The following is a 24,041-nucleotide window of genomic DNA, read 5'->3' on the forward strand; positions in this document are numbered from 1 at the left end:
TGGGATAATTGCCAAGATTTATTATAATGCATTTTATTTTCATCACATAGAAATCGTAGACCAGGAATTAGCAAAGTTTTCAGTGGAAAAGAGCAGAAGAGTTTTGCTTTCTAGACATTTAGGATCACTGTTTTATTTTGGATAGTTTATAGGTAAGCAAAGGTAACCACAGCTACTGATTTATGTGTTGTCCTACACCAAATCTGCTCTCCAGTTCTGGGGTTAGCATTTTCAGACACGGTTTTCAGCCATCTGTTAACCAATATAACTAGTCACTTTACAGTGCTCTTTGGGATTGTCCTTCTTCACCACAGTGAAAGAGCAGGAATCCTTATTAAAGATGGATTCACAGTTCTCCTTATCATATCCCACTGGATTAGGAATGCTATCAAAGAAGAGAGAAAATAAAATTGTCAGAACAAGACAAATCATGTACAAGGATGCTGTGCAATGTTGCTACTATTTGGATTTCTGCCAGATATTTGTGACTTGGATTGGGCACTGTTGGAAACAGGATACTGGGCTAGGTGGACCATTGGTCTGACTCAGTATGTCTACTCGTATGGAGCCCAGCATCAAAATAACTATGATCTGGAATTATTCTTCTTAATCTGCATCACTGCTTTTCTCCACATTAAATTTCATCTACCATTTGGATACCCAATCTTCCAAATTTTTAAGATCCTTCTGCAATTTTTCATACTGTATACAGTTTAATAACTTTACCCAGGGCTCCTTTTACTAACATATAGTAACATAGTAGATGACGGCAGATAAAGACCCGAATGGTCCATCCAGTCTGCCCAACCTGATTCAATTTAAATTTTTTTTTTTTTTTTTCTTCTTAGCTATTTCTGGGCGAGAATCCAAAGCTTTACCCGGTACTGTGCTTGGGTTCCAACTGCCGAAATCTCTGTTAAGACTTACTCCAGCCCATCTACACCCTCCCAGCCATTGAAGCCCTCCCCTGCCCATCCTCCACCAAACGGCCATACATAGACGCAGACCGTACAAGTCTGCCCAGTAACTGGCCTAGTTCAATATTTAATATTATTTTCTGATTCTAAATCTTCTGTGTTCATCCCACGCTTCTTTGAACTCAGTCACAGTTTTACTCTCCACCACTTCTCTTGGGAGCGCATTCCAGGCATCCACCACCCTCTCCGTAAAGTAGAATTTCCTAACATTGCCCCTGAATCTACCACCCCTCAACCTCAAATTATGTCCTCTGGTTTTACCATTTTCCTTTCTCTGGAAAAGATTTTGTTCTACGTTAATACCCTTTAAGTATTTGAACGTCTGAATCATATCTCCCCTGTCTCTCCTTTCCTCTAGGGTATACAAATTCAGGGCTTCCAGTCTCTCCTCATACGTCTTCTGGCGCAAGCCTCCTATCATTTTCGTCGCCCTCCTCTGGACCGCCTCAAGTCTTCTTACGTCTTTCGCCAGATACGGTCTCCAAAACTGAACACAATACTCCAAGTGGGGCCTCACCAATGACCTGTACAAGGGCATCAACACCTTCTTCCTTCTACTGACTACGCCTCTCTTTATACAGCCCAGAATCCTTCTGGCAGCAGCCACTGCCTTTAGATCTTCGGACACTATCACCCCAAGGTCCCTCTCCCCGTCCGTGCATATCAGCTTCTCTCCTCCCAGCATATACGGTTCCTTCCTATTATTAATCCCCAAATGCATTACTCTGCATTTCTTTGCATTGAATTTTAGTTGCCAGGCATTAGACCATTCCTCTAACTTTTGCAGATCCTTTTTTTAGCGGTTTTAGCGTGCGCTACAATGCCACGCACGCTAATCTGCAGCTTAGTAAAAGGAGTCCCTAGTTTTATGTCACCTTCAAATTTAATCACCTCACTTGCTCCCATTTCCAAATCATTTACTGGATTAATTCAGTGCATTTTATGATGAACTTTCAAAGGTAACCCTTCTTCTTCAGGGGTCTTAGAGCATGTCTTTTAGCCCTCACAATTATCTCAGACACACAACTAGTACCAAAGAAATGCATTCACACCACACCATGCACAGTCATTTACTTCTCTTTATTCTTGTTACATGGTACTCACACACACAACAGTAGACAAGAGGTTATACAAAATAGAAATGAACAGTAAGGTTGACTAAGATAGGACATATCTGACCCAATTTTGAATGTGATATTTTTGCCCAGAAGGTGCCAGGGCATCCCAAACCCATGAGAATGACAGGGATGTGGGTAAAGGTAAAAACTTTCACATTAACAGGAAAGAGGTTAGTTGTCAAACATGCAGTTTCCCAGGGGGAAGGAAAACAGAGCAATACCAGGATTCCTGGAGGTTAATGACTATACTAAATACATAGAGGAAGCACCTGTGAGGAAAAGCAAGCCTTATCAGGGTGTGCCTCGCTACACAAAGGGGAGTGAGAGAAGAGTGAAAAGCGAGAGGATCTCAAACAGCAGGCTTGCCAGAGGGAGAACTTGGAGGAAAGCTCCAGCCTTCAGGAGAAAGCAGATATAGAAATGTTGGATGCTGCTGAGAGTAATGGGAATTAGATTTTCTGCTTGGTGCATCTTTCATCACAAGGAGCCTCAATCTACCTCCTTATGTTCAATTTTGGATTACCTGTTCCATTTGTTTCAATCAGGCCTCAAAACAGCATCCATTCGAGTCCATCTCAGTGCAATTAAAGCTTTTCATCAGTCTATCGAAGAGAAACCCCTTTCTGCTCATCCTGTGGTTTCCAGATTTATAAAAGGACTTTTCAATGTCAAACCACCTCTCAAATCTCCTCCAGTGGTTTGGGATCTCAATGTTGTTCTTGCTCAATTGATGAAGCCTCCTTTTGAACCAATGGCTTCAGCTCATCTCAAATATCTCACTTGAAAAGTGATTTTTCTCATTGCTTTCATGTCTGCTCGCAGGGTCAGCTTTAGTACAAGCTTTAGTTGCAGACCCACCTTTCACAGTACTCCATCATGACAAGGTGGTCCTCTGTACTCATCCTAAATTCTTACCTAAAGTGGTTTCAGAATTTAATCTCAATCAATCCATTGTACTTCCAGTGTTTTTTCCAAAGCCTCATTCTCATCCTGGAGAAACAGCTCTTCATACTCTGGACTGTAAGCGTACTTTGGCTTTTTACTTGCAAAGGACTAAGCCACACAGATCTGCTCCTCAACTTTTTGTCTCCTTTGATCCAAACAAGTTGGGACAACCGATTTCCAAGCACACCATCTCCAACTGGTTAGCTGCTTGCATCTCTTTCTGCTATGCTCAGGCTGGACTGCATCTACAGTGTCAAATCACAGCCTATAAAGTCAGAGCCATGGTGGCATCAGTAGCTTTCCTTAGATCTACTCCTATTGAGGAAATCTGTAAAGCTGCCACTTGGTCCTCGGTTCATACCTTCACCTCTCTTTATTGTCTGGATGTTTTTCCAGACGGGATGGCCATTTTGGCCAAGCAGTATTGCAAAATTTATTCTCCTGAATTGCCAACACTCCCACTATCCCATTCTGGTTAGCTTGGAGGTCACCCACATGTTGAGAATAGGCTGCCTGCTTGTCCTGGGATAAAACACAGGGTGTTATCCAGGGACAGCAGACAGCTATTCTCACAACCCACCCACCTCCCCTGGTTGGCTTCTCTGCTAGCTATCTGAATTGAGGAGAGACACGTGCCCTGTGTCGGGCAGGAAGGCACTCGCGCATGCGCGGTGTGGCAGTCGTGAACTTTCTAAAGTTCTTCAAGCAAGACTGCTTGTGAAGCTGTCCACATCCGGGCTCCGTGGATGACGTCACTCACATGTTGAGAATAGTTGCTTGCTCTCCCTGGATAACACCTGTTACGGTAAGTAACTGCTTTCCTGCAAGTTTGTTCCAGGAGCTTGAATTAATGGATGTGGGTTTGGCTACTAAGCACTACTGAATGCAATGCTGTGAGTTTGGAGATTGCTGTGTTTTGGGACACTTGAGTGACTATTTTTGCTGCTGCTTATTTGGGGAATATGTTTTTTTTTTCTTTTCATCTTTTGTCTGGACTGTGTTATATGTGGGGGCTGAATCAAGGACTTAGTATTTGAAAACCCCAATCATTTGTTTTTGGGCTCTGTGTGGGGTAGGGCACAGCCTGGTACCATGAAAAGAACTGTGTTTTTTTTGTGTGCATTGCAGTTGCCTGGCTGTAAGAATTTGTTTTTTCATTGTTTTCAGCCAGAGTTTTTCGAAGCTGAGTTTTATCTAAAGAGGAAGAAGTTTGCCACTATCAGGGTGGGCATTTTGGAGCTGTTTATTGAGCTACAATGTAAAGCAAGCCTTAGGCAATTTTCCCAGCCCCAGCACTGTTTGGGTTTTTTTTTTTTCTTTATTACATTACATTAGGGATTTCTATTCCGCCATTACCTTGCGGTTCAAGGCGGCTTACAAAAGATTTATAAACAGGGTTACAATGGGATAACAATAGAATTGCTAGAGTGGTAGAGAGTACCGTATTTTCACGCAAATAACACGCACCCGTATAAAACGCGCACACGTGTATAGCGCGCAGAAATCACGATGATAAGCACAAAAACTTTGGTATAACGCGCTCACGATTATACCGCGCATGCTGCCCGACTCTCCGTTCACCCCCCTGACTTCCGTGCACTGCCCCGCCTCTCCGTGCGCTGTCCCGACTCTCCGTTCACCCCCCCCCTGACTTCCGTGCACTGCCCCGACTTTCCGTGCGCTGTCCCGACTCTCCGTTCCCCCCCCCTGACTTCCGTGCACTGTCCCCCCTTGAAGGTCTGTCCCCATCCTGAAAGCCTGGTGCCCCCCCCCCCCGACGTCCGATACATCCCTCCCCCCGAAGGACCGCCGATTCCCCAACAATATCGGGCCAGGAGGGAGCCCAAATCCTCCTGGCCACGGCGACCCCCTAACCCCACCCCGCACTACATTACGGGCAGGAGGGATCCCAGGCCCTCCTGCCCTCGACGCAAACCCCCCTCCCCCCAACGACCGCCCCCCCAGCCGACCCGCGACCACCCTGGCGACCCCCACGACCCCCCCACCCCCCTTCCCCGTACCTTTGGTAGTTGGGCCAGAAGGGAGCCCAAACCCTCCTGGCCACGGCGACCCCCTAACCCCACCCCGCACTACATTACGGGCAGGAGGGATCCCAGGCCCTCCTGCCCTCGACGCAAACCCCCCCCCCCCCCAACGACCGCCCCCCCCAAGAACCTCCGACCGTCCCCCCAGCCGACCCGCGACCCCCCTGGCGACCCCCACGACCCCCCCACCCCCCTTCCCCGTACCTTTGGTAGTTGGCCGGACAGACGGGAGCCAAACCCGCCTGTCCGGCAGGCAGCCAACGAAGGAATGAGGCCGGATTGGCCCATCCATCCTAAAGCTCCGCCTACTGGCGGGGCCTAAGGCGCGTGGGCCAATCAGAATAGGCCCTGGAGCCTTACGTCCCACCTGGGGGCGCGGCCTGAGGCACATGGTCGGGTTGGGCCCATCTGCCTCAGGCCGCGCCCCCAGGTGGGACCTAAGGCTCCAGGGCCCATTCTGATTGGCCCACGCGCCTTAGGCCCCACCAGTAGGCGGAGCTTTAGGATGGATGGGCCAATCCGGCCTCATTCCTTCGTTGGCTGCCTGCCGGACAGGCGGGTTTGGCTCCCGTCTGTCCGGCCAACTACCAAAGGTACGGGGAAGGGGGGTGGGGGGGTCGTGGGGGTCGCCAGGGGGATCGCGGGTCGGCTGGGGGGCGGTCGGAGGTTCTTGGGGGGGGACGGTCGTTGGGGGGGAGGGGGGTTTGCGTCGAGGGCAGGAGGGCCTGGGATCCCTCCTGCCCGTAATGTAGTGCGGGGTGGGGTTAGGGGGTCGCCGTGGCCAGGAGGGTTTGGGCTCCCTTCTGGCCCGATATTGTCGGGAAGTCGGCGGTCGTTCGGGGTGGGGGTGCGAGTGGTCCTGCCGGGGGGGGGGGATGTATCGGACGTCGGGGAGTCGGCCGGGCAAGAGGGCTTGGGCTCCCTCTTGCTCCGATCGTGGATGCGGGTGCGGGTGGGAGCGCGTGCGAGTGGTCGTTCGGGGTGGGGGTGCGAGTGGTCCTGCTGGGAGGGTGAATCGGGCGTCGGGCGGGGTGGGAACTATGTTTTAAAACTTTTGTATACCGCGCTCACGCATATAACGCGCGAGGGGTATGCGCGGTAGGTAAAAACGCGTATAACGCGCGCGTTATATGCGTGAAAATACGGTAGATCTTTTGACATTTCTTTGGTAGTTAAGAACAGGGAGGCTTAACAGAAGATTTATAAACTACAATTGTCCTTGCTATGATAGTAAAGGGTAGATCCTTTGTCTATTTTAGTGTTGTTGAGTACGTGTGGTTAGGGCTGTTTCAGGAATTTCTTGAAAAGTATGGTTTTTAGTTCTTTTCTGAATGTCTTGTAGTCTGGGGTGGACATCAGAAGCTTGGAGATCTGGTTGTCTAGTCTTGCTGCTTGAGTGGCTAGGAGGCCGTCGTGTAGTTTTGATCGTTTTACTTCTTTGATCGGGGGGGGGGGGATGAATGGGGAGTGTGTTTTTCTGTGTCTGGTTGTGGATGCTGGGATGAGGCGGTTGTTCAGGTAGGACGGGCTGTCTCCGTTAAGAGTTTTAAATAACATGCAGTAGAATTTGAATTGTATTCTTTCTTGGATTGGTAGCCAATGTGAGTTAATGTAGGCTTCTGTGATATGGTCATGTTTTCTCAATGAGTAGATGAGTCTTAAAGCTGTATTTTGGATTGTTTGTAGTTGTTTGGTCATAAAGGTTGGGCAAGGGAGGTAGAGGATGTTGCAATAGTCCAGTAGTCCTAGGATTAGGGATTGTACTATAAACTGGAATTGTGTTCTTTCAAAGAATTTCCGAATTTGTCTGAGATTTCTCATGATAGCGAAGGATTTCTGTATTGTGTTGTTTATTTGCGGTTGCATGGTACAGCATCTGTCTATAGTTATTCCTAGTAGTTTTATGGTGGTTTGGATGGGGTACTTGATTGAGTTGAGTTCTAGATTGGCTATGGTTTGGATTTTGTCATTTTCAAAAAGAATGAATTTGGTTTTGTCTGGATTGAGTTTAAGTTTGTGATCTTTATCTGGAGGCTTCTGTGTTTAAGTTGGTTTTGAAGTACTTGGACTGCTAAAGCTTATAAAGCACTTACCTGGAACCTACAGGAAGCAGGCTGGGTGGAAAGAACTTTGGAAAAAAAAAAAAAAAAGAAACTGTTAAAAAAAAGCACAGGTTTTCTGTCTGCTGGGGAAATCCTGAAAGCTACCCAGGATTTTACCTGATGTTTTCTGGCACTGGAGTGCATGAAGGTGCTCTGGTACATTATGAACATTAAAATTATTTTGCAATTTGCTAGTAGTGAGCGTTTTGGTGTTTTTTGTCTTTTATTTTTCCTTAAACCCTACAGGGCTATCTCCTTACTGAGAAGCGCGCCTAGGCCAGTTTTTATTGTGGCCAGCACAGGTGCTGTTGACCTGTTCCTTGGAACCTTGGTGGCTACAGTGTTACATTTTGAAGAGTTATTTTGCTCCTAGGCAGGTGAGACTGTTTTAGAATGCTTGTATATAATTGCTTTCCAATTCTGTAGGGTTCGATAAAATAAGAGTTAATTCAAATAAGTCAGACTATTCAGCAAGTATGCATGTTCATTCATAACACAGCACATAAAAAAGAAGCATCCTGAGAAGCTCTTCAGGGCATGTTGCTAAATTTATGTGGTCACCTTACATGTGGAAAATGCAATTGAATAAACTGCGTAACAATTCTATGAACTCTTAGCAAGACCATAAGCTGAGACCAGAGTCATTTTGCAACAATCTTAACAATAAATGGCTATGGTCTATTCTTCAGGGGCATAATCAGTACCCAGGAAGGACATTTACACCAATTTACCTTCTGAAGGGGACTATGCTGGATCAACACTTACTTGAAACAGCAGGTTATATAAGCATCTTTGCTGCAACTGCAATCCATGCAGTCCTTTTTCCACTTGGTATCAAAATCACGACGCGTTCTATCGGTTTCAACACATTCTGAAACAGAAGGGAAAACAGCCTAAAACATAGAACTCAGGTGACTCAAGATTTAAGAGCTGTCTTGCATTACAGTTCTATTCCATAGTTGCCAGCTTACAAGATAATAGAGCTACTTCTTGTTGTGTCCCTTAGCTGCCATTTATTAAACTTTCATGCCTACAGCTATCATCACTCTGCCACAACTCCTTGTCCCACAGCTTTCCCATAGCATAACTTTTATAAACTATAGCTAATACTTATGTGTTAAAGCAACAAGCAGAAAACCAGGGAAGCCAAGGTTCAATCTCACTCCCAACTAATATTCTTTTCGATTTGGACAGTCCCATCACCCTCCATTGGCTTAATTACAAATGTTACATTGTAAGCCTTCTGAGGACAGGACAGTACCTACTGTACCTGAATGTAACTCATCTTGAATCACCAATGAAAAGAAGCAAGCTAAATCCAAATACAGTACATGAAGGTAGCAGGATCCTCACAACCTTTATGTCCTCAGAAGGGGAACATTCTGGAGTCCCAGTTTCTAATTTGACTTGTCAGTAATGAAAAATCCCTGAGGATGGGCCAGTCCTGCCATTCATGGTGCAAGGAGCCTAGATGCACTAAAGTCAGCGATCCTCAAACAATCGTCGCTAAACCGGTTTTGACAGATTAGTGACGATTGGATTTGCCAACCCGTGTAGTTTTCTGCAGGATCGCTCCAGTCATGCAAATGAGGTCATTAATATTGAAATGCCATGTAAACTAGCAGAGCAAATGATGCTCTAACATGGCTTCCTGATGCACAAAAAAAAAAAAAAAAAATTGATCGCTTTTAGCGGTCCAAAAAAAGTGACTGATCAAGACCAGTTGCTTACCTCTCCTACCTAAACAAAAATGAGCACAGGTGCTGTGTGAGTGTAACACATGCAGAGACAACAAGGAAAGATAAGGGGGGATGTCTTTACAACTCAAACAAGTCTTTATTAGAAACAGTAGGTCCCAACCAGGATCTCAGTTTTGGTGTATAGACGAAGCCTTCTTCAGGGGACACTATAGGAAGAGTTGTAACATACAGAGAAAAATGAAATTAAAACCATGCCATAAAATATTCAAAATTTATATATAAAAAACATGAGGTCATAGTGTAAAACACATTAAAACAAATAAAAACAAATACATATAGACAAGATGGCGTCTTGAGCAGGACGCTGAGAGGAGCACTCCCCTCTCGCAGGAGAAATTTTCCTTTTCAACTTTTTTAAAAATGGCTTTTTTCATGCCTAAGAGAAGAGGGAAACCGAGGGGTATCCCTCCACCTACCTCAGGCTCCTCGACGCCGAGACAGACTGTAATTACAGCTTTTACAGTCCCTCCTTCCATATCGGGCGTTTCTGCTGCTGTGGAGCGAAACTCCACAGCTTGGACTGAGAGATGTCTCTCTTGTTGAGCCCACGAGGACCGCATACCCCTCCCAAACCTGGAGAAACGTCGGCGCAGCAGAACTGGCAAGAGGGCTCCCCCGATGTGTGGGGGGAGGCTCATTCTCTACCCGAGGTGAACCCGGAAGTGAAAGCAGCTACGCTGACTCCGATGTTGGAGACGCAGCGTTCAGGGGGAGAGGATCCGTTGGTAGCCAGCGGAGGGGAGGTTGCAGGAGCCCAGAGTTCTTCTCCTGGTGCAGAAGCCATACCAAAGTCGGCTGATATCTCCCTCCTTGGACCGTTGGTGAGACCACAGGCTGTTACCCTGGACTCCATTTGGTCTGCGATTGAGAACCTTCACCTGGTATGCACTAACTTTGTTTCTATAACTCAGAATTCTACTTCCAGGATAAGTTCTTTAGAGACTATTACCCAGCAACACCAAGTGGACTTAAAAAATTTAGACAAAGTGACAATTGAGACTAAGAATTTAATTACTAAACAAACAACAGATAAAATGATGATTTTGAGGAAGATTGAAAACCTGGAAAACCAGCAGAAAAGTTTGAATTTGAGGATTCTTAATTTTCCGGTTGCCAAGTTTATGCCACCTCAAGAACTGGTTAAGAACTTTATGTTGAATGTTTTAAATATACCAGAAGCAAGTCTTCCCCCGATACAAAAAATGTATTATTTAAAACAAGTGCAGAAAGAAAAAGCTTTAGTAGATGAAAATGTTCAATTAGATGTTTCTGCTATTCTGCATTCCTCTGGTATTGAAATTCAGGGAAGGGCAACACTGTTGGTCTCGTTGGTATTTCTTCAAGATAAAGAGATGTTGCTGAAATTATATTTTAATGTAAAGCAGATTACCTATTTGGGGGAAAGGGTATATATATTTCCTGATGTCTCGAGGTGGACGCAATCCAGGAGGAAAGAATTTTTGTCTTATAGATCAAAGGTGATTGCTTTGGGGGCAGGTTTTCAGTTGAGATTTCCTTGTAAATGTTTCGTCTCCTATCAGGGGAGTAAATATATTTTCTTTGAACCTGCCCAATTAGGCTTTTTCCTTGAAGGTAAAGGAATCTCTATACAGTCCGAATGATACAGGTTATTTCATGTGGTATTTAATTTTTTTTGGATAGGATAAGATCTAGCTGCTCTATTTCTTAATATTTTCATTCTTTTGTATATGTTCCCCTTCCCGAGGGGCTTTATTTCATCTTGTCTCCTCTCCTCAGGTTGTGGACTGTATTAGATTTATTATGGATGTTTAATTTTTAGTTCTTAGTTTGTGTTATGACTAAGAGAGTATTATATTTCTGTATTTGCCTTTAAACATCTTTGTATATAGGATGTATTAAAATGATAAATAAATAATATAAAAAAAACAACAAAAAACAAATACATATAAACCATAAGGCAGTAGTAGCATATATAGCCAAAATCATGACTAAAACCATCCAAATGAATAAAGACAATGCCCAAATGAATAAATGCTTTGGGTAAAGTCTCAACATATAAGAACAAATAGTAGTATTTATATATAGAAAACCTATAACAAAGTAGATAGAAAATGCGTGTACGTCATAACAGCAGCGAAAGCATATACAGTGGTACCTTGGTTTGCAAGCATAATTCGTTCCAGAAGCATGCTCGCAATCCAAAGTGCTCGTATATCAAAGCAACTTTCCCCATAGGCCATAATGGCAACTTGGACGATTCGTTCCACCTGACACCCGACCCTACCTCCGAGCTGATACCTGACCCGACCCCCGAGCTGACCCCTGACCCCAGGAACTGGCTTTATTGCTCCTCCGAGGCCGCCGGCGCTGCTCCCTCTCTTCGTGATCATCTCCTTCCCCCACTGACCAGCCCTGTCCTTACCTGTGCACTGCCGGTGTTGGAAAGTACCTGCCTGCTGCTGGTTTTCTGGGCTACTGCTGGGCCTTGAGCATCTACACATGCTCAAGGCCTTCTGGCTCTCACTCACTCCTTCTATAGAGCTTATTTTCCTATCACAATTCCAGATCTTAGTCCAGGCCCTAGTACTGGGTTTTCTAGACTATTGCAACATTCTCTATCTCCCCTGCCCCGCAACCATGATTAAAGAACTACAAAGAATCCAAAACACAGCTCTAAGACTCATCTACTCACTGAGGAAACACGACCACATCACCGAGACATACCTCAACTCACACTGGCTACCAATACAAGCAAGAATTCTATTCAAATTCTACTGTCTATTTAAAACCATAAACGGCGATAGCCCAACCTACCTGATCCAAACCACCGCAACCTAATTTAAACTACCACAACCAGACAAAGGAGAACCCACACTCCATTCACTACCCTCCAGTCAGAGATGTCAAACGGAAGAAACTGTACGATGGCCTCCTAGCCACACAAGCATCAAAACTAAACCACCAACTCTCCAATTTACTGATAACAACCTCAGACTACAAAATATTCAGAAAAGAAATAAAAACTCTACTATTCAAAAAAACCATACTATCCAACAAACCCCTGAAATCAACCTAATACCAAAAGAACCATCTCTACTCTCTAATACAATCTAATGCCACAAGAACCACCTCAACTTTCTGCATCAACCTTCTCTACTCTAATTCCTCTGGAAATGGCCAGATCTCTCCTTGTGTAATCCACCTTGAACCGCAAGGTAACAGCAGAATAGAAATCACTAATGTAATGTAATCATCATTCCATCCAGCATCTCCCCTCTTTCCCCTTACGTCAATATTTCCATCTTCTTTATATCTCTCATAAGAACATAAGAATTGCTGCTGTTGGGTCAGACCAGCAGTCTGCTCCCGCGGTGGCCCCCAGGTCAAAGATCAGTGCCCTAACTGAGACCAGCCCTACCTGCATGTGCTCCGGTTCAGCAGGAACTTGTCTAACTTTGTCTTGAATCCCTGGAGGGTGTTTTCCCTTATATCAGCCTCCGGAAGAGCATTCCAGTGTTCACCACTCTCTGGGTGAAGAAGAACTTCCCTACGTTTGTACGGAATCTATCCCCTTTTAATTGTAGAGAATGACCTCTCGTTCTCCCTACCTTAGAGGATGAACAACCTGTCTTTATCTACTAAGTCTAGTCCCTTCAGTATCTTGAATGTTTCTATCATGTCCCCTCTCTGTCTCCTCTTATCAAGAGAGAAGAGGCCCAGTTTCTCCAATCTCTCGCTGTACGGCAACTCCTCCAGCCCCTTAACCATTTTAGTCACTCTTATCTGGACCCTTTTTATCTTTCTTCATGTACGGCGACCAGTGCTGGATGTAGTATTCCAGGTGAGGGTGTACCATGTCCCGGTACAGCAGCATGATAACCCTCTCTGAACTGTTCGTGATCCCCTTCGTAATCATTCCTAGCATTCTGTTTGCCCTTTTCGCCACCGCCACACATTACGTGGACAGCTTCATCGACTTGTCGATCAGTACTCCCAAGTCTCCAAGTACAGCCCTGGACACCATGTATTCGTGTATAAGATTTTTGTTATCGACATGCATCACCTTACACTTATCCACGTTGAACCTCATTTGCCATGTCACGGCCCATTTCTCGAGCGTGTTTGTCACGTTGCAGGTCTTTGCAATCCTCCTGTGTCTTCCCTACTCCTCTCCCATATGTCTGCCCCTCTCTCCCCCTCACCTTCCATCCAACATCTCTCTGTTTACTTCCCATTCCATCATCTCCCTCCTCTCTGTACACCACCCCAACATCTGCCTTCTCTCTCCCCTGCTCTATCTAGAATCTGTCTTCCAACTTCTGTACAAAATCTACTCTCTTACTCTCCTCCACCCCAAACCATTAACACCAGTTTCCGCTCACTTGGAAGAAAACTGAAGATCAGGGAGGTGAAGGTGGCTTTCTCAGAGATCCTTCCGGTACCAAGAGTGGATGGAAAGCGACAAGTGGGTCAACGCCTGGATGAGATGATGGTGCGAAGAGGAAGGCTTTGACTTCATGCGCAACTGGCTGGCGTTCTGGGGAAAAAGCAAGTACTACAGGAAGGACGGACTACACCTCAACAAGGAAGGAGCAAGAGTATTGGCAGGCAACATGAAGTGGGCTATCGAGAAGGCTTTAAACTAAAGGACAGGGGAAAGCTGACAGTCGACCATCAGTCGATGGCCTGGACGACGAGATGCCCCAAAGAAGGAACTACGGACAACTACTCAGACACAGGAGGGGATGACCTCAAAGCAAATAAGGGAGACAACGCAGAAGCAGAAAAGGATACTGTGAAAGAAACAGCTAAGCTTAAAAAGTCCAAGAAGGTAGTACAAAGAGAACTTAAATGTATGTATACGAAAGCTAGAAGTCTGAGAAACAAAATGGGAGAATTAGAGACCATAACAAGACACGATGAGCTGGAAATCATTGGCATAACAGAAACATGGTGGAATGATGATAACAAATGGGACACAGTACTACAAGGATACAAACTATACAGAAGAGATAGAGTGGGGCACAAAGGTGGAGGTATTGCCCTATACTTTCAGGAAGGAGCAGAATCTGTTAGAGAGGCTACGATGGAAAGGAAAGAGAAGCTGGAATCCCTCTGGATCAAGATTCCTAGACACGATGGAGCAGACACAAAAATTGGCCTTTACTATCGACCCCAGGACAGACGGAGGAGACAAACTCAAAAATAACAGAGGAAATTAAACAAGAATGTAGGACAGGTAATGTAATAATCATGGGAGACTTCAATTTCCTGGGGATAGACTGGAACCTGGAACTGCAACAAGGAGGCCAAGTTCCTGGAAGTGCTAGGGGACTGCTTCCTGGAACAAATGGTGGGAGAGCCGACGAAAGGAAACGCCACCTTGGACTTGATCCTAAATGGCATTACGGGACCGACAAAAGAAGTAGAGGTCCCGGTCCCGCTGGGGATGAGCGATCACAACATGATTAACTTTAAACTTGACATTGGGAAAGGGAAAAGTACCAAAACCTTAACCACGACCTTAAACTTTAAAAAGGGAAGATACGATAGTATGAGAGTCATGGTGAAACGACAGTTCAAAAATAAGATGGACAAAGTTAAAATGGTAGATCAGGCATGGTCCCTAATGAAAAATACTCATCACGGAAGCACAAATCTCTACATTCCATGGATCTCCAAAGAAAGGAAAAAGAAAGGCAAAGGAGAACCGGCATGGCTTACTAGAGAGGTGAAGGAAGCCATAAAAGAAAAGAAGGACTCTTTTAAAAAATGGAAATGCATGAAATCAATCAAAGCTTGGAACAAACACAAAGAGGATCAGAAGAAATGTCACAAGGCGGTGAGGGAAGCCAAAAAAGACTATGAGGAGAAAATAGCGCAAGAGGCCAAAAATTCCAAACCTTTCTGTAGGTACGTAAGAGGGAAAAACCCCGCAAGAGAGGCGGTAGGACTGCTGAACGACCAAGGAAGAAAAGGGTACATCAAGGAAGACAAACAAATTTCAGACAGACTAAATTCCTTCTTTGGGTCTGTCTTTATGAAGGAGGACACCACAACAATACCAGAAGCAGTGAAAGTATTCAAAAGAGTAACAGAGGACAGCCTCACCACGGTAGAAGTGGACTTGGACCAGATATACTACCAGATCAACAAACTCAAAAGCGACAAACCCCTGGACCGGATGGAATTCACCTGAGAGTCTTAAAAGAACTGAAGGTTGAAATTGGAGAACTATTGCAAAAACTTGCCAACCTGTCAATTAGAACTGGACAGATACCGGACGACTGGAAGATAGTGAACGTCACGCCAATTTTCAAAAAAAGATCAAGAGGAGAACCGGGCAACTACAGACCGGTGAGCCTTACGTCTGTCCCTGGAAAGATGGTTGAAGCACTGATTAAGGATAGCATAGTCCGGAACTTGGATACACACGACCTGATGAGAGCCAGTCAACATGGCTTCAGAAAAGGGAAATCGTATTTTGATGAATTTACTTCAATTTTTTGAGACTGTGAACAAACAAATCGATAGTGGGGAACCGGTGGACATAATATACTCGGACTTCCAGAATGTGCTCAACAAGGTTCCACATGAGAGACTTCTCAGGAAAATACAAAGCCATGGAATAAAGGGGGGATATACAAAGATGGATAGGAAATTGGCTGGAGAATAGAAGGCAGAGAGTGGGCATAAATGGGAAGTTCTCAGACTAGGAGAAGGTGACTAGCGGTGTACCCCAGGGCTTGGTCCTTGGGCCCATCTTATTTAATATTTTCATCAATGACCTAGAAGAAGGAACATCCAGTGAAATCATCAAGTTTGCAGATGACACAAAGCTATGCGGGCAATCAGATCGCAGAAGGATAGCGAGGAACTCCAAAATGACTTGTGTCAGAGAAAAGGGCGGAGAAATGGCAGATGAAATTTAATGTGGAAAAGTGCAAAGTAATGCATTTAGGCGGAAAGAACAAGGAACACGAATATAGAATGTCAGGTGCGACTCTGGGTAAAAGCAAACAGGAAAAGGACCTGGGTGTACTGATAGATAGGACGCTGAAACCGTCAGCAAAATGCGCGGCGGTGACAATGAAAGCGAATAGAATGTTAGGCATGATAAAGAAGGGAATCATGAGTAGAGCAGAGAAAGTTATAATGCCGCTGTATAGAGCAATGGTCAGACCACACTTGGAATACTGTGTCCAACATTGGTCTCCCAATCTAAGGAAGGATATAAAACTGCTGGAGAAGGTGCAGAGACGAGCAACGAAGCTAGTAAAAGTTATGGAGAACTTGGAATATGAGGAAAGACTTAAGAGAATGGGATTGTTCTCCCTTGAGAAAAGGAGACTGCGAGGGGATATGATCGAGACCTTCAAAATAATAAAAGGAATCGACAAAATAGAGCAGGAAAAACAATTATTTACAATGTCCAATGTGACACAGACAAGAGGATATGGACTGAAGCTAAGGGGGGACAAGTCCAGGACAAATATCAGGAAGTTCTGCTTCACGCAATGAGTGGTGGACACCTGGAATGCTCTCCCAGAGGAGGTTATTGCAGAATCCACTGTTCTAGGATTTAAAAGCAAACTAGATGCACATCTCCTTATGAGAGGCATAGAGGGGTATGGGTGACTTAATTTATGCCAGGTGTACACCTGGCAGGGCCTCCGCGTGTGTGGATCACCAGACTTGATGGACCAAAGTCTGATCCGGTGATGGCAGTTCTTATGTTCTCTCTCCCCCCACCCCTTTTCCACCAGCATCTACAACCTCTCTCCCCCTCAACTCACATCCATCAGTGCCTGTTCCCTGTTTTCTATCCATCCCACATCAACCAGTGTCTGCTCCCTCTCTCTTCCCCACCCTACATCCATCAGTGTTTGCCCCATAGCATCCACACACCGCTGCTGCTTTCCTAAGCAGCAAATTGAAACAAACCAGCTGCCGACCCTACCATATATATCTGTGGCTGCTGGCTTTGCTCCAGAAGAAGAAGTGACATCAGAGAGGGCTGGCTGATAGCTGCGGGTATGTATGGGAAGGTCCCTCAGCCTGTTTTTGTTTGCCGCTGCTGCTGTAGCAGCAGTGGCACAGGTAGCAGCAGTGGCACAAGATGAAGAATTATACCGGAGGGGTGCTGGTCCCAACTCCACTGGCTGTGCAGTAAGGCTGAATGGCTGCATGGCCTCCTGCTAAAAGGTGCACAGCCGTACAGCTGCAGCTTATAGGGAACATTGGAATGGGGTATTGACCCTCTACATTGGTTTATATGACACATATGCTATACTGTACCCACTCCTTATGTGTATTAAGAACATAAGAATAGCCTTACTGGGTTAGACCAATGGTCCATCTAGCCCAGTATCCCATCTTCACAGAGGCCAATCTAAGTCACAAGTATTTGGCAAAAACCCAAATAGTAGCAGCATTCCATGCTACTATCCCATGTCTGTCTCTGCAGCAGACTAAGGACTTTTCCTCCAGAAACTTGTCCAAACTTTTTAAAAATCAGTTACATTAACTGCTCTTACCACATGCAACATGTTCCAGAGCTTAACTATTCTCTGAGTGAAAAAATATTTCCTCTTTTGGTTTTAAAAATATTACTCTGTAACTTTGAGTGTCCCCTAGTCTTTGTAAATCTTGATGTAGTAAAAAAAAAAATTGATCCCCTAGTTTTTCAAACAAAAGTATTTGAAAATGTTTATTATTATCACGATTTGATTTATGCACACTGACGTGCCCTATGATGGGGTGTAGCTGAAATTGAGTGGTATTTGCCCCTCATTCAACTTTTGCTGTCAAGCGCTGGAGTGATCTCATTGTGGCACTCCTTATTGCTTACTCCCTCACACTGAGGGTATGTCTACACTGCTCAGGATTTCGTAGACTTCAATCATATCTCCCCTTATCCATCTCTTTTCCAACTGAAGAGCCCTAACCTTTTTAGTCTTTCCTCATACAAGAGGAGTTCCATCGCCTTTATCATCTTGGTTGCTCTATTTTGAACTTTATCTAGTGCCGCTATATCTTTTTTGAGATAAGGAGACAGATCTAAACACAATATTCAAGGTGAGGTCACATCATTGAGTGATACAGAGGCATTATAACATTCTTAGTCTTGTTAACCATCCTTTTTCTAATAATTCCTAGCATCCTGTTTGCCTTCTTGGCCACCACTGCACATTGGGCGGAAGGCTTCTGCGTATTGTCTACGATGACACCAAGATCCTTTCCTTGAGCTCTAACCCCCAAGGTGATTCCTAGCATCCGATAATTATGATTTGAATGATTCTTCCCAATGTGCATCACTTTGCATTTGTCCACATTAAATTTCATCTGCCATTTGGACGCCCAGTTTTCCAATTTCCTAAGGTCCTCCTGCAGTTTTTCACAGTCCGCACGTGTTGTAACAACTTTGAACAGTTTAGTTTCATCTGCAAATTTAATCACTTCACTCGTAGTTCCAATTTCTAGATCATTTATAAATAAGTTAAATATACTGGTCCTAGCACAGATCCCTGTGGCACACCACTATTTACCCTCCTTCACTGAGTAAAATGGCCATTTAACCCTATCCTTGCATTTCTGTCTGACAACCAGTTCTTAAACCACAATTGAACATTGCCTCCTATCCCATTCACACTGTTGAACAAAAATAAAAATTTCAATAAAAGTTATAGTAAAAATAAAAAGAGGTACCATCATGGCATGTTGGCCCAGCATCTCCATTCGTGCTTTTCAGCTCCAGGGGAACTATCTCGGCTCTCTGAGCATCAAGAAAGTATCCTTGCCCTCACCCTCTGGTCCTGCCCATGGGTGCCCAAATCTTAAATCTAGCCCTGCTTGGAGCTCAGTCTGTTACTATTGCATACCACCAGAGGTTCTCTGTTCTCAAGCCATGCTACATAGCCAATGGCAGTCTCTAAGCAGGATGGCATGTAACTGCAATAACACGTAATCTTACCTGTGGGAACAATTGGTTTGCCATTACTGTCGATTTCAAGTTGTGGCTGGATTTGGTAACATTGTGCATCACACAGTGAGATGCAGATGCCAAAGGCAAGGGTGAAGATCCAAACACATTTCTGTGAAAGAGAACATTGTGAAACTCAGGCAAATTCTGTAGCAAATCCTCAATGATAAAAAAAAAAATAAAAAATCCACTTTTTTGGGTTTTGAATTATGACATCTTAATAATCATAATGCAGCCACCTTCAGGATGAGGACTTCAAAGAATGGATTTTGCTAAGGGGTTCTTTATCCAAACTGTGGTAAAAAGTGGCTTTGGCAAGTCCTTACATGGGTCTTTCCTGCATGCTAAGGCCATGTTTAACTTGGGGGGAAAAATGGCCAAATCCCCATTAATTGCCACACAATCATTTTCTCATTAGCACGTGATCACTGGTGCATGAGCCTCTAACGCTACCTGTTTTGTAGGTGGTAGGGACTCTGCAACTTCCACCTGCTGCTCGCACTGGCCTCAGCTCTCTTTTGATATCACTTCCTGGTCACGGGACAGGACGTGCCATCAGAAGGGAACCAAGGCCGATGCACGCAGCAGGTGAAAGATGCTGCTCATGCTAACGAACATTTAAGGAAGGACACGGGGGCGAGGGGCGCTCAAATGGTGGGGAAGATAGGGGGCGCACGGTGCACCGATGCCGGGTACCACTGCCCCAGGGGCCAACCTCCCTCACTATGCCACTGCTTCTCTCCACCCATCCCTCCTGTCGGCTCCTTTTTTTGTTTTTGTCCTGTTGCTGCTGCTCTTCTTCCAGCCAGCTCATCTTGATTGCAATTACAGAGCTGCAAACAAGATGAGCTGGCAGGGAGAGCAGGGGCTGCCCCCTTAGATGGGGGGAGGGTTTTGGGATGGGATAGCTGTTGTGTGAGTGCACAATGCATGTACAACAGCTAAAGGCAGCTCAAGAGCTACCGGAAAATTTTCACAGTAAAAGGGGAGGCGTTTCCTTTGTGCATCACAAGGAGACCTCATTAGACTATTAATGATCTCCTTGTAATGCATTGGCAAAGGATTCTTGGTATCTGATACGAGGGTTGGTAGCAGCCACGGAGAACCCTTTTGAATATGAGGAGAGCTGTGCCAGTAAGATTGCTTTAACGAGTCTCACAGGCACAGAAAGCTTTTAAGTATCGGGGCCTGAGTATTTAAGCCCACTCCCTGCTATCCCACTTTGTCTTAGGTTAATTTCCTGCTTCTGATCTTGCAACTAGAGGGAGGTCTTTTCACATATGCCTTAAGTAGCAGTCTAACTGAAAGAATCAACCGGTTCATACCTTCACAGGTTGGCCTTTAAAGGCACTCGCAGAGGAGCAAGGTTTCAAGAAGGATCACGGACAAGAAACAGAACTAAGGGCTGGATGCACAAAAAAATGTTTAAATCCTGTGAGTCACTGTGGGGACGATTAATTGTCCGTTTTGATAACGGCGATTGATGCTCAAACAATTTTTCAACCAAATTCATTTCCTGGAGTTCTGTCGTAATGCCATCTGATCAGTCATCAGAGAAAGCAGCTGACACATGTGCAGAGCCGGCAAGGGAAGCCGAGCAGCAGGGGAAGTCTGAGGCAGCCATCTGCCACTCAGTTGTTCATGGCAGGAAGAGTAGTTTTTTAATGGGCACAGATGTGTATGTGTTACATACACACATCTGTTCCCATTAAAAAAAAAAAAAAAAATTAGGCTGACCCCTGAACTTTAAAAAGTAAAATCGGCAGGAGTGATATCCACTTCCTCCTGCCTTGGCCAACCAGACCCCCCCCCCCCAACTTTAAATTAAAAAGCGGCAGGGCTCTCGCTAACCCCTGACACCCCCCAACACAACCCATACTTTAAATGACAATCCGGCAGGAGGGATGCCCATTCCCTCCTACCGGCAGGCCCACCCTTTCAGAATGGCGGGCCTTCCCCTTCCCGGTACATTCTGGGATGAACCTTTGAAAGGAGCCCTAGGCACCTGGGCCAATTAGAACCTTATGATTCTCCCAGTGCATCCCGGGAAAGGGAAGGGGGTGTGGGTGTCCGAGGCAGGAGGGAGTGGGCTTCTCTCTTGTTGTTTTTTGTTTTTTTTTAAGTTTGGGGGTCGTCATCAGGGGGAGGGCTGGAACAATTTTTTTTAACTGGGGACAGATATTGTGCATATCTGTGTTCATTAAGAAAATAAAATACTGGCTTTTTTTTTCTTGTAATGCTACCGGCACCTCCAGAGACCTGTTGGAGATATTGGAGCATTAAAAACTGGTGCTTCATTTTGTGCATCATGTGGGCATTGATCGGAGTGCTCATTGTAATATATTTATATACGATTATCGGATGCTGCTATAAATCACAGAAAAGACCATGATTTGCCGTTAAAACTGGTATAGTGACGATCGTTAAAAGCACGGTGAGTTTTGTGCTGTCTTGGTATAGTGGACAGTGATGGGGAACCTATTTACTCCTACTACATCCTAAAAGAAAGCAGCTGGAGGTTAGATTGTGTTTCTACAACAACCAGGATGCCTTTTCCATCTATAGAGGGCTGAAGGTATAACAGTCTACCATTGATTAACATCTTATCTATTGGAACCATCTGCCAGCAACTGGAGGTTGGGAAAAACTGTAAGTGAATAATAACTGAGCACTGCTATACATTTAATATCTGTCAAACGACTTAATACCACTAGCTCCTTCCCACTTCCCAATACCTTCCCGATTCCCCAAAGCAAACTCATCTACTCTTTATCTCCTCTAGAAATTACCAGATATCTTCTTTTTGTAATACGTTTTTTTGTAATTCTTTTGTAATCCGCCTTGAATTGCAAGGCAATGGCGAAATAGAAATCTCTAATGTAATATAATATGAACACCAGATGTCCTAAACTGTGTACAATAGAATCTCAATTAACTGGCACACACAAGGATTGATGGATACCAGATAACTGTTTTTCTGGTTAATTGAGAGTGTGTTAAAAACCTTGTCTAACATAATCTCCATTTCATCTCCACCCTCTGAACACTCCCTCCTGCCCTGAAGCCACAAAGCCCGCTTCCTTCCCTCAAGCTCTGAAGTGGCAGAAGCAAGTGGTGGTACTGAGCCATGAACCTCTTCGCTGGCTCCCTCTCTCTCTCTTCCTTACCCAAAGTGCAGCGATCAGCAGGAGGCAGCCTCAAAACAGGCTGCTCACAGCTAGCTATGGCAGGGCCTTTCTTCTGATGTGTCGCTTCCAATGCGTCAGAGGAAAGGCCCTGCTGTTTTGAGGCACAGGTTTAGCACATGAGTCCCTACCACGTACAAAATAGGTGGAGTTAAGGGCTCATGCACTAATGGCCACATGCCAATAGGGAAATTAGCTTGTGGCCATTACTGAGAAAATAGGAAATTTGTCCGTTTTACTCCTGTGGTAGAATGGCCTTGGCATAGAGAGAGACTCATGAAAGGGTGTGTTAAGGACACTTTTTAAATTGCAGTTTGGTAAAAAAAAAAAAAAAAGTCTGTTAAAGTTGATTTGTATATGTTAAAAAATTGTAATATATGCTAGCATTTTTTTTTTTTTTTTTATTAAAAACTGAGCAGAATCACTCATCTCATACATTAACCAAACTTTTTTTTTTTTTTTACAATGGTTAAGATATAATCACATATGGTCAAAAATATGCTCAGAGACACGGAGGCAAAAACATGGGGTGAACCCCAAGAATATCGCCTCACCACCCAGTCATTGCATATGATTAAGTGATGTGCAAAAAAATTGAAATTATTCGCTGCAAAAAGCACTCAAACTTATACTTATTTGAATATTTCAAGCAAAGAACTTATCTTAATCAGAGGTTCTTTGCATGAGAATAAGTTTGACTGCTTTTTGTAGCGAAAAATTGTATTTTTGCACATCGCTTAATCATATGCATTGACTGCGTGGTGAGGCGATATTCTTGGGGTTCACCTCTTGTTTTTGCCTCCGTGTGTCTGAGCATATTTTTGACCGAATATGATTATATCTTAACTATTGTAAAAAAAAAAAAAGTTTGGTTAATGTATGAGATGAGTGATTCTGCTCAGTTTCTGATATACTCTCTTTAATCACTCTCATCTCAGTGATAGTGTACCAGTTATTTGGTTTTCCCCATTACTTGTTTTGACATAGCAATTTTTTATTGACAGGAATGTTTGAAACAAGTTGACAAAATGACAAAAACAAACTAAATTGTTCCCTTGGCATATCCCTAGTAAACAGTTAGCATCCAAATTTCTCTCTACATGCTTCCTCTTTGAAAATCTCCCCCCCCCTCCATCATCTTCACCATACCCACAAGTGCCGCCACCAGTTCCACTGACAAGAGACTGGTCTGAGTATCCCGTGCAATAGTGACATGGCTAACAGCTCTTGAAACTGGAGGGGAGAGGAGCAATGCATTAGGAAATCATTTCAGTGGGGAAAAGGGGACCATATCAGCATTAACACCTGCACCATTCGGCGGGGAGAGCACCACTCCTGCACCCATCCCAAACTATGCCTAGAAAGAATGCATTTTGTTACCATAAAACTTCTTAGAAGATTTAAACCAGGGGTGTCCAACCTTTTGGCTTCCCTGGGCCGCATTGGCCAAAAAAAATGTTTCTGGGGCCGCAAAATGCTGCAGCAAGACAGAGAGAGCCAGCAAGACGGTAAACACCCAGGGGCAGCAGAGAAAAACACTGCATCACCCTTGACTGGGGCCACACAAAATATTTCACGGGGCCACATGCGGCCCTCGGGCTGCAGGTTGGATACCCCTGAATAACTGTAAAAAGAAAGGATCAGAATACTCGTACACAAACTGTAATTTCGCGTCTGCTTGAAATTTTGTTATTTGTTCTGACCTCAAAAGTATTCTATTTTATTACTTGAAGACAAACATTTCAACAGTGAGACACTCCCTAGAACCCAATATATGCGAAGACTTACCATGGTGAAACGCCTCAGCTTCTGAAAGATACTGACACTCAGCTTCTGGAGGATACTGACACTGTATCTCTGGGCTGGTTGATTTATATACTGTGTGAGGTAAGGTTTGTGCAAACACATCCACTCCCAAAGGCACTATACTAAACGCTAATGATTA

At 44.5% G+C, this 24,041-nt stretch overlaps 1 protein-coding gene across 1 annotated transcript; it reads right to left on the reverse strand.

Moving 5' to 3' along the window:
- Window positions 1–24,041, reverse strand: MSMB (microseminoprotein beta). The gene is made up of 4 exons (XM_033943721.1): window positions 23,885–24,041; window positions 18,903–19,023; window positions 7,953–8,058; window positions 1–385 (listed from the first exon to the last, which is right to left on the reverse strand). The coding sequence occupies exons 1-4, from the start codon at window positions 24,002–24,004 to the stop codon at window positions 256–258; spliced, it is 477 nt and encodes a 158-aa protein (XP_033799612.1). The 5' UTR covers window positions 24,005–24,041; the 3' UTR covers window positions 1–255.

The sequence above is a fragment of the Geotrypetes seraphini genome, chromosome 4, assembly GCF_902459505.1.
Source record: "Geotrypetes seraphini chromosome 4, aGeoSer1.1, whole genome shotgun sequence".
NCBI classification, from domain to species: Eukaryota; Metazoa; Chordata; class Amphibia; order Gymnophiona; family Dermophiidae; genus Geotrypetes; species Geotrypetes seraphini.

Bases quoted from the DNA above. Each gene is read 5' to 3' on its own strand.
- MSMB (XM_033943721.1), bottom strand. From the start codon at position 24,004: ATGTGTTTGCACAAACCTTACCTCACACAGTATATAAATCAACCAGCC. The intron at 19,024-23,884 runs GTAAGTCTTCGC...TCTCTTTCACAG, and splicing joins AGCTGAGGCGTTTCACCATG to AAATGTGTTTGGATCTTCAC. The intron at 8,059-18,902 runs GTAAGATTACGT...CTTCTGTTTCAG, and splicing joins CAAACCAATTGTTCCCACAG to AATGTGTTGAAACCGATAGA.